At 30.5% G+C, this 11,544-nt stretch overlaps 1 protein-coding gene across 1 annotated transcript; it reads right to left on the bottom strand.

Moving 5' to 3' along the window:
* On the bottom strand, positions 1 to 10,874 carry LOC132736811 (N-acetylglucosamine-6-phosphate deacetylase-like). The gene is made up of 9 exons (XM_060724024.1): positions 10,625 to 10,874; positions 7,705 to 7,841; positions 7,231 to 7,285; positions 6,454 to 6,663; positions 5,322 to 5,410; positions 4,521 to 4,665; positions 3,198 to 3,327; positions 1,633 to 1,679; positions 1 to 798 (listed from the first exon to the last, which is right to left on the bottom strand). The coding sequence occupies exons 1-9, from the start codon at positions 10,836 to 10,838 to the stop codon at positions 605 to 607; spliced, it is 1,221 nt and encodes a 406-aa protein (XP_060580007.1). The 5' UTR covers positions 10,839 to 10,874; the 3' UTR covers positions 1 to 604.
* Positions 10,875 to 11,544: the final 670 nt, after the last annotated feature.

Raw genomic sequence — 11,544 nt, 5'->3', positions numbered from 1 at the left:
GATCTCAGGATTTTTCTAGAAAGGATCGCACCAAGTGTTTCGCATCTTGTGAGATTCTGCCCTAGCAAAGTCCAAGCCAATCAAATAAAAATTACAGATCAAGATTCTCTTACGCTGTTATACAATATAAGTCTTTCAAATATATAGAAATAAAATATAAGTTATTTAATTGCCAATTATTATATTCTAACAATAAGTACAGGTTGACATACATGTATCTGAATTCATTGTATTTTAAAATATGTTTTTGATACTGTGTCCCTGGTAGCAATTGATTCATTGTGCCTTGCATTTTGATCAATTATGTTAGACATTTATTCAGATGTCTAATAAATATCCCTGAAGTGAAATATGTAAAGATTACACATTCTAGATTTGTTAATATTAAAGTCAAGTAACAGAACCTTGCAATGTTCTTTTAATCCCTTTTGTTTCATGTTGACATTAGACTATCAGTGGTAGGTCTGGATTTAAAGATCTGAAACTAAACTACCAACAACTACTACAATCAACAAACTACGTGTATAAAATAATGATAAAAACATTCAATATTTGACACATCTGATTAACAAAACGTCATGATAATTTAACACTAGCACCATTATCACAGTCCTTGAATCAGTCCTGAATCCCAGACTTGCTCCCCGGCTATATAAGTGGCCATTACATTTAATGCTGGATCTAGGATGACAAAATCTGCATCTGTGCCATAGTCTAATGTTCCTTTCTTGTCTGTTATACCGAGCATCTGAGCTGGATGTAATGTGGCACACTCTAATGCTATAACTTCTCCACATTCTAAATATAAGAGAGAGAAAAATATAATAATCTACATAATACCTGTATCAGGAAGCTTTCATTTTTCAAATACATTGTAATACGTTGTCAAAAAGTAAAAACCAAAGATTTGCATCAGAACATTTTTTGTGGATTTCAAGCCACAACACTGTAACAGAAAAGACCTTCAGTAAATTAATAAGTAGACAATTGAGTAGAACTACCTTTTGAAAACTACTATTAATGCTTCATCGCATAAAATAATTCAGAATTATAAAATTCAGATTTGATTCCATGGTGGTGTTGAGTGATTTTAAATGGCAACATTAAAGGAACTCCACTAAGATATAAAAGCCTTAAAACATAAAATTTGAAATTTCAGATGGAGCACTTAATACAGAAAAGTATGCAAAAGATAATAAAGAAATGTACTCTAAAGTAAATTGAAAATCATCTTTTAGTGCTATTCTTGCACCACTTTGAGTTATTAGTGTCGAAACGCTTTTCAATTAAAGGTAATTTTTCACAATTAGAATAGTTACTATGGAAAAACAAAGTGAGAGTTTTTTCTGAAATTCTGTGCACAAGTTATTGATCCAACCCTACATAATATGATACATTAATTTTGAAAATTATTTTCCGGTCCCGTCATGTTAAAAACCTCAGTGGTCAGTCACTTTAATCATTTAATCAGGAGTTCACTGGTATATATACAATGTCACTGTATTAACCTTTAATAGCTACATTTTTCTGGAATACCGGTACATGTCAGCTTTACAAAATAAGTGTACTATTATTAAAATAGCTATGTTGTATCACTACAGTTAACCAACTGTATTGTAAGTATGAACTTACCTGTATTTTTCAGAAGATTCCTCACACAGTAGTCTAACTTGGCAATACTGAAAATAATCAACCAAAATATATAACATTTTATACAATACAAGATGAAAGCAGAAATAGCCAGCTGACAATAACTAGATGAAAAGGAGTAAGCTGCATGATTGCTATTTTTGTAATGTTAATTGCCCATGGGCCAATGGGAGTTATTCTTACTGTTAATTCAAGTGTACCATGTGACTCAAAATTTTGTATTGTTACAAAGGTAACAGTACAGTGAAAATCTGTAAACCTATAGAAACAGTGTGCCAATGAAGTATTTGTTCAGAGTATTAAAATAAATTACACATAGGTTTGTGAGTAACAGCAAAATGTCATTCCTCGTAAAAATACTGATATCCTTGGCTAAGGCCTTGGGTAACAGTATTTTCCTTGGGATAATATTTTAACGCTTACTCACAAACCTATGTGTTATTTATAAATATCATATACATATTCCAATCAATTAACCTGCTGAATTTCTGAAATGAACTTGACCAGCTTCTATTTTTTAGGACTATCCATTATCAATTCTGGGGATATCAAAATGAGGTATGTGAGTGGTATAGAGCAGCCTGGCCAGACTATATACCAGTGACAATGACTATATACATGTATACTAGTGACCAAGGCCTGATTGCTTTAAATTCTAATGCTGCAAATTGTACCCAATATCGAAGATCATCTGTATTTGGACATTTTATATTGGCATATCAAATAAAATTCAAGTGATAAAAACTTGTGTACTGCCAAAATGATATTGTCTACAGATTAATGAGAGACAGACAGTGCCATAATATAATATACCTTGCAGACACTTAAAATGTACAACAAGGCTCTAGTTTAGACAGTTATCATAATTTATCAAAAGCTTTCAAGCAGCAAAATTTAATTTCTGAAACCTGCCATTACAGTGTTTCTGCTTTAAAAGACAGACAGAAAATGGAACAATTGTAAAATTTCCCAACAACTGACAACATGATTTATTTGTCAAGCATGTTCTTTAGAGCAACAGCTAAAAGACAATAAATTAAAGTGTGTTCTTGTTGTTATGCACTTCACTTCTCAGGAAGATGAATAACTATGATTTAGAATGTTAAAGATAATTCATATGTATATAGAAGTTTATTTTTGATGTGAAATAAAGGCACAACTGTAGAAATAACCAGCACTTAGTTATGTCCCTTGTGCTACAGATGTGACCTTTCTTCCTTTGCAAGTATAACAAAAATGAGAATAATATCTTTGATAGTTTAAAAAAAATCTTAATAACCAATTTTAACAATAAATAAAGTTAATTTAAGACGGGGCACAACTCTAAAATTACCACATTCAAAATAATGCTCTTTTGTCTTAAAACTAGTCCTTCTCATTGTAAGCCAGCATGCACAATTTTATGATGATAACTTTTAAAGGGATTCAGTAATGGGCTACATTAAAGATTATGAACAACAAATAACCAAGTGATCTGAATAAATTCTTCGAAACAGATCAAATAAGAAAGCTGGTAGCAAAAAAAATGCTAAATAATTGAAGGTTACCTGCCACAGAGTGTATCTGTACCAGCTATAGTAGCACGTTTACCATTCACCTCAATCTTCTGATGACCTAACCAATGTTCTCCTGTAGGCAGACCCATAGCTGATATAGCATCTGTTACCAGTACTAAACCTGAATTACATGTTTACATTATTTAGTAAAACTTTTTTACAATTTTTGAATCTATCATGCTGCCAGTTCTGTGTAAAATTGTGCAAAAGTGACTAGGACAGCCCGAATATTCTTCAAATAGTTGAGCAAAAAATTTAAATTGATGAAATTTAAAGAACTCAAATGCTTATTTCAACAAACACATTAAAGAATCATTTGATATTTGTTATCTGGACACATCTCTCTAATAGTGGTTCATAAAAGACACTTATTCCAGGACAAAACTAAAATAGTAAAGTCTTAAAATGTAATACATCTTACAATATAATAAGTTTTTCATAAAGTGTTTAAAGCTATATATCTACAGCCTGTAGTTTACAAAAAATTAAATTTTGAAAAGGGGTAAGTCTAAAAAACCTGCACTGTATATTTCCTTCGCAACAAAATTTGTACAAAATCAATTTTATATAAGTAAAATCCTACATAAAGTAGCACAATAATATTTTGTTCCGAAACACTTTGTTCTGTTGATGTAAAAAATTAATTTGTGTAAAATAACAGAGACATTTTCTGTTACAAATTTTACAAGAATCCATCATGAGATTATGGAAACAACTTGATTTTACCACTGAAAGATTTCATAAGAATATTTAAAAAACATATAGCTACATGTATATACCAGTTAAAGGCCCATTATGCCTCAGAAATTCATTTTTATTTCTCAAAAACTGTTTATTTAGGTATCTTATTACAGTTTCCAAAAATATACTCATTTGCTATATACCTGAAATATCTTTTGCATCCTAAGCTCTTTTGGCAATTAGTATAATTATAGTAAATCAGTATTTTGTGTGGAATTCAAAAAACAACTTTGTTTACATTTTGCTACCTTTTTGACACATAACTGCATGTTCAGCGCAACCTTTTCAACTGTAAAACATCTAACATACTCTTAATCCATTATTCAAACATTATTAAACTCATGTTTGACATTTGTAAAAAAGTTTTAAAAACATAAATTTCTGAAGCATTATGTACCTTTAAGCATTTTTTTTTAATGCAACAACACAGTTAAGGTCATATAGCAACTTTCCAGCTTTACTGGTGGAGTGCCCTTCCTTGCATTATTTCAAGCACAAACAAGCACCAGAGTAGAACCATCTACATTCCGTTTAAGCAAGCATTCAGTTATAAGGCAATGAAATGATTTGTACCTTTGGTGAATATTCTGTGAGCAACACGTAGAGCTGAGGGATGTGTATGTATACCATCAGCTATAAGACCATAATACAGCGATCTACCCTGGTCTATATGTGTACTTGTTAACACACCAATTAAATGAGGATCTCTGTGGTGATACTGAAATAAACATGTAACTATATAGCATGTGACATACTTAATGGTAGTAAGGGAAATTATGTTTTGATAATGTTAAAGAGAAATTATCAAAATATTATTTTACTGTAGCAAAACTATACTTGAATACTGATGAAAAGCATATAATATAATATTATACATAGTGGAAATTTTGTTAGATATCAAATCTGTTGTAAGTTAATTACACACTTGGGCCTTAGTAATGCCTAAGTCACAAATGACAAATGGCCGCCGGGGGGCATCTATTTCTCCAAAAATTAGTAATTTTGGTCAATGTCCGTCTGGCCACCTTGACAATCAGACAGCAGAAGCTGAAAATTTTGGTAATAGGGCGGTCGCTGTCAAGTTTTAAGTACTTAAAGCTGACAGCCTACGGCAAAATATTTTGGGGTCAGTGAATTGAAAAGTTGAAAAAGTAATCTGGCAGAGATCGCCCAGATTTTTGGATCAGATGATTGTTTTTGATTCAAACACACCGTCTGATTTTAAAGGCAACCAGACATCTCCCGGACCCCACTCGGACATCACCCACACTTGAACAGACACCAATTGGTGAATGAAAATAACAAGATAGACCATGTTGTAAGAAGATAAGACTACCTACAGACACCATGTTGTAAGAAGATAAGACTACCTACAGACACCATGGCATTGAACAGATGTGTGATCATACAGGCCCCATTGTTTACTGCTGTTTCCCCGGTAACAAGATCTGCTGAACTGTGACCTATATAAAATACATGTATAATTATATAAACTCAATAGTGCAATATAACAGAAGATGACTCTTAAGCCTCACATGTTTACCCTATTTACAGGAGGAAAAAATATTGATTTCTATGGTTTCATATGCCTTTAAAGGGATATTCAGGCAAAATAATGACAAAATATTAAAATGATGTTATGTACTTAAATCACGCTAAAATGACATTTTTTGAAGTTTCAGCATGAATTTTTGTTTAAATTCTAAATATTTTGGATTTGAAGCGTAAATATATCTATATATGTTGAACAAAATCTAGACCTGAATAGAATCGCCAAATATTTTTTAAACAAGTCACATGACTTGAACAAACTCTTGAAGTTACAATAACAGATATTATGGATATTGTATGAATGAAACAAGTCTTAGTCATTCATTTGACATGTTCTTTAACGTTTCCAGAGTTCACTTTGAAAACTATTGTGAAATCATAGCGCTCTTACCTGACCCATGCGGGTCAAGTTAGGAAACCACCATTTTATTTTTTATATGGAGAAAAGTTTTGTTCCTTTGACTGTCATATATATTCATTTTGAGGGCATTTACAGAAAAATGACTGAAAAACTCAAAACTAAGAAATGAAAATTTTGCCTGTGTCTCCCTTTAAGAACTTATACTTAATCTACTCTTGAAATGTGGGCCAAAAACAGAAATAAATATATAAATTTCACAACGTATTCAATTTGTCTCATATGAACAGCTAGCCTATATTTTAACCACTGACAAAATGTTGGTATTTAATTATAATTTTATTTATACCAACAATTTATATTTATATAATAATACTATTCAAAAGGTAAGAAAAGGAGTAAAATGCTATCAACTTCCAACTTAACTCACTTTAGCTGATGCCAAATTGATGACAATGTAGATCTTGACACATTCTAGATTGCCATTATTTTGTGTTAATGTTTGATCAAAGGATTATCATGATGTATACATTATATTAGTACATTGTGAATGATTTATACAGAGATATTGCAGACCTATGTAGGAATTTGTATTACCCAATGATACTTTTATCCCTCTCTTACACAGTTCATGTATCACCTCTCCTGACCTCTCTAATTCTGGTGCTAGTGTTACCATGGCAACATTATTCAAATCACCATACACATCAACAACATCACTGAATCCATTAGGAAATGACTGAATGTTATCTGGATTGTGTGCTCCCTTCTTCATCTTGTTAATAAACGGTCCCTCTAAATGTAGACCTGAAAATTCATGTTAATATAATATGTACTGAATAAGCCCTTGTACACAATGCCTACATTAAAACAGTGATAGAAAAAATAGATAATAGATAATCTAATGTTTATAGTAGTTTATTTACTAAATCATTAAGCTAGATTATTGGTATAATGTTGAAGGTCCATGTAATTTTTTTCCATCAGAAGTTAATATGGGCTGAAAGGATAAAGCTAGGACAAAACACAAATTTCTAGTATAATGATATGAAACTTGTATCCATTTACATTTTGCTCCATTTACAAGTTCATAACCCATGGAAAAAGTTTGTATATTCATGGTAAATGTATATTCTTGGTAAAGGTTTGAATATCCATGTGAAAGGTTTGCTTATTCATGTACAAAATTTGTATATTCATGTGAAAGATTTGTTTATTCATGTTAAAAGTTTGCATATTCATGTGGAAGGTTGTAAAAGGTTTTTACATTCATGTGAGTTTTGTATATTTTTGTAAATGGATTGTATATTCATGTAAATGGTTTCTAAATCATGTTAATATAGTTTGTATAATAATGTACTAGGTTTGACATACCTAATATTCCTGCACCATTCTTACTTCCATTACATCTCTTCACTTTAGGTATTGTCTGTAAACATTGTATAATTCTAATACAAATTTACCAAAATACAACAAGAAACTTTCATGTCAGATATGTTTAAATATTATAAAATTTTTTTAATGTAATCTGGTTTATATATAAATGTAAAGTGGTTTATAAATGACAAATCTATTTCCAAAGTTCAACACAGTAAGGGCTATTTTTGCTCAATTTGACCTCTTTCTGGTAATTTAATTGGATTCCAAGTGTTGTTTGCAATGTGTAACTGTAAATTACTTCTTTGTTCACCACAAAACATACTTTTAAATACATTTTCAAAATTTTCATTTAATTTGGAAGAATGCTGCTTTTATTAAAAAGACTTGTTAATAGATACTAATACTGTAATCTTCTTAATAAATGGTCTTTTTATTTATTAACTTAAATATCATAATTGTACTAGATACCCTGTGGTAAGTTTGTTTAGGACTTGTAATAATTGTAGGACAATAAGATGTGACACCATGCTCTAGTAAACCATGTGACACTTTCTTTAAACCTGCACTGATATCCTCAGTCTCTGTAAAGTCTATACCAAAGGCACCTGAAACATAATTATAAACCCTTAATGATATAACATAACTAGTTTATCACATAGTCAATATATCACATTATTAATATATCACATTATTAATATATCACATAATTAATGTATCACATAATCAATATATCACATAACCAATATATCACATACTTAATATATCACATAATCAATAAATGACAATCAATATATTACATAATCAACAAGCAATTATCATAGTATTGCAAGCAATCCATAAGTCCCCTACCGGTAAGAGCCCAAGCAACATTCTATGGGCCATTGGCCATTCACTTAGGTTCCTATTTAAAGTAAAATTGTTGAAAAAGTTCTTTAAAAGTGATCACAGGAAATAGTTTTTATGTACAGACAGACTGAAAGACACTCTAAAGTTATTTTTTAAACATCCCTGTTATCAAAATATAACATTTTAAAATCCTATCATGATTGAAGAAGTTGGAGTAAAAATTACCAATTTCTCAAAAAAAAGTCTAAGTTCAAAAGGGGCATAATTCTGGAAATAGTCTTGCTAGAGTATTGAACACTCACAAATGTTGAGTGACAATAAGAAACATTTATATGAAGTTTGAAGTAGATACATTCAGAAAAAGAAGTTATTAAAAAAAACAATGTTTTTTCCATGAAAATTTCAAGTTCAAGGGAGGTAATTCTGATAAATTTTGTGCTAGAGTTGTAAACCTTGTCACATATGATGTGGTTGATGACAAGCAACTTATATTTAAAGTTTGAAGAAAATACCTTAAGAAATAAAGAACTTAGTGAAAAAACTTAAAAACTAGAATCAGAAATCTTGAAATTCAGTCTATTTGTTGCCATAGCAACCAGAATTTTCAACATAGGAAGATAAGAAAAGGATGTGAATAATTTCCATACTGCCATCTACCCATATGTCAAGTTTCATAAACATATTTTCAGTACTTTTTGTGTTATCACTGGATCCAGGTTATGTGTAAAATTTGCCATATTTTCAGTCTATTTGATGCCATAGCAACCAGAATTTTCAACATAGGAAGAAAAGAAAAAGACGTGCATAATTTCCATACTGCCATCTATCCATATATCAAGTTTCATAAAAATATTTCCAGTACTTTTTGCGTTATCGCGGGATCCAGTTTATGTGTAAAATTTGTCATATTTTCAGTCTATTTGTTGCCATAGCAACCAGAATTTTCAACGTAGGAAGAAAAGAAAAAGACGTGCATAATCTCCATACTGCCATCTATCCATATATCAAGTTTCATTAAAATATTTTCAGTACTTTTTGCGTTATTGCGGGATCCAGTTTTGTGGACGGACGGACTGACGGACGGACAGACGGACGGACTGACGGACGGACAGACGGACGGAGGGTAAACCTAAAGTCCCCTCCGGTAAACCGGTAGGGGACTAATAAATGACAATCAATATATCACGTAATCAATATATCACATAATTAATATAACACATAACTAATATATATCACATAATTTATATGTAACAAAATTAATATATCACATAATCGATATATAACATAATCAATCTATCACATAACCAATATATCACATAATCAATATATCACATAATTAATATATCACATAATATATATATAACATAACCAATATATCACATAACCAATATATCACATAATTAATATATCACATAATATATATATAACATAACCAATATATCACATAACCAATATATCACATAATTAATATATCACATAATATATATATAACATAACAAATATATCACATAACCAATACATCACATGTTACATAATATAACTAATATCTAACATATACAATATATCACATAGCCAATATTAAGAGGATATTTTTTCGTTTGAGTGAAATATGGAATATATTTTCACTCAACATGATAAAATGCCACATATTTTCACGAGCCGGGACAGCAAGTGAAAATATGTGGCATTTTATCATGTTGCGTGAAAATATATACCATATTTAACAAAAAACGAAAAAAATAACCTTTTTATTTAATTTCATTATCAAAGAAAATTGGTTACCATCCCCCTTGCTTGCTACGCAACTGCATTTGTACAGCGTCAGTAATATAGTTATTGTCTTGTTTTGCACGCGATATTTAACGCTACATTGTGACGTCACGTAAACAACTCTTCAAACGTCTGTACAGCGTTATTGACTTAATTAAAGATATTGGTGTTCGGATTTATTCTCTTAATTAGACCATTTTCTATCATTCTAGATAGTTTTCTTAACAAAATTCAACAAAAAGTTGTTTTGTATTTATCAGATTTTTCAAACAAAATGGCGAAAAATGTCCCTTAAAATAAATATGAGTTTTGACTCCGCCCACTTTCATATTTATATTTCATATTCATTTTTAAAAAATATGAAATATATTTGACTGATATAGCACCATTTTTCATGGGTAAAATTAAATAAATCATGTATAATATCACATAACCAATATCTAACACATTCATTATATCACATATCTAATATATCACATAACAAATACTCTCATAATCAATGTATCACATCATTTATATCACAAAACCAATATCTAACATATTCAATACATAACATAATTAATATATTACAATTATGTTCATACACCGCTTTAAATTTTATCTATCATGAAAATAATAAAAATATCCTAGGTAATATCATTGTAAGTCTCATTAATATTTTAGTTTTTTTACAGTATTGAGTAAGTCTTATGGTAGGTAAGGTAAACTGTTTTTTACATCCACAATATTATTGTTTAAATGAACGTAAATTACTTTACACTGGAAAACCTACCATTTATTTGTACATCAATATATCCTGGAGCAATGATACATCCTTTACAGTCAATCTGTACATCCGCATATGCTTGCTCATCAAAAAACAACTTTTCTGGGTTTAAAATTTTCCCCTCACGTACCCACAGATCTTCTTCGACCAGACTGTGATTCCACAAAATCTTACAGTTTTTATATTGATAAATACATCCATCTCTCACTTTAGAAGGCATATTTGTTTTCTGTAACAAAAAAAGTACATATTAAATTAAAATTTCAAAAGAAATGTTAGCAAATTAATATGCACCCCTACTACACCTGTTAATCAATTAATTACAAGTATCTTTATTTTTTAAAATAATTCAGTCTGCATTTGCTATGTCAGGTGACAAGAGATTTGACAGTATATGTTAAATTTGGTGCATACATTATATAGACTGAGGAATATGTAATAGATATACCATTGCTGCGTTGACGATTTCTGGGTTTGCGTAAATTATACCATAATCACGTGACCTTTCTTATGCCTTAACCTCACGAGACGAAGTTTACGCAAACCCAGAAATCGTCAACGCACCAATGGTGTATCTGTTTTAACCTATAGCTCCGCCCAGAAACACTTACTCCTTCGATCTTCAAAACTGAAAATTATACCATAGTCTGGGTATGGTATAATTTACGGTTATTGGAAATTATACTTGGAAGAATTTTACATAAGAAGCGTTGAAGAGCTATAGGTTAAAAACAAGGTAAATCATGGTGGGTTTTGATATATTAAGACAGGTACAAGTTAGGAAGTTCATCTCTTCTATGAGGCAACATTTTGGTCACTATGTACACTGCCTCTTACTTGCAAATATAAAGTTTTGGCAAAAAGCTGCAGTGAGTTGCCTTTATATATTACATTTTTTTCTGCAAGACTGAACAGGACATTTGACA

Source organism: Ruditapes philippinarum, unplaced genomic scaffold, assembly GCF_026571515.1.
Source record: "Ruditapes philippinarum isolate M1 unplaced genomic scaffold, ASM2657151v2 ctg1062_1_1_1_1, whole genome shotgun sequence".
Classification (NCBI taxonomy): domain Eukaryota; kingdom Metazoa; phylum Mollusca; class Bivalvia; order Venerida; family Veneridae; genus Ruditapes; species Ruditapes philippinarum.
This window is presented reverse-complemented; position numbering and strand designations above follow the sequence as displayed.

Bases quoted from the DNA above. Each gene is read 5' to 3' on its own strand.
- LOC132736811 (XM_060724024.1), bottom strand. From the start codon at position 10,838: ATGCCTTCTAAAGTGAGAGATGGATGTATTTATCAATATAAAAACTGT. The intron at 7,842-10,624 runs GTAGGTTTTCCA...ATTATGTTTCAG, and splicing joins TATTGATGTACAAATAAATG to GTGCCTTTGGTATAGACTTT. The intron at 5,411-6,453 runs GTAATACAAATT...TATTTTATATAG, and splicing joins AGGGATAAAAGTATCATTGG to GTCACAGTTCAGCAGATCTT.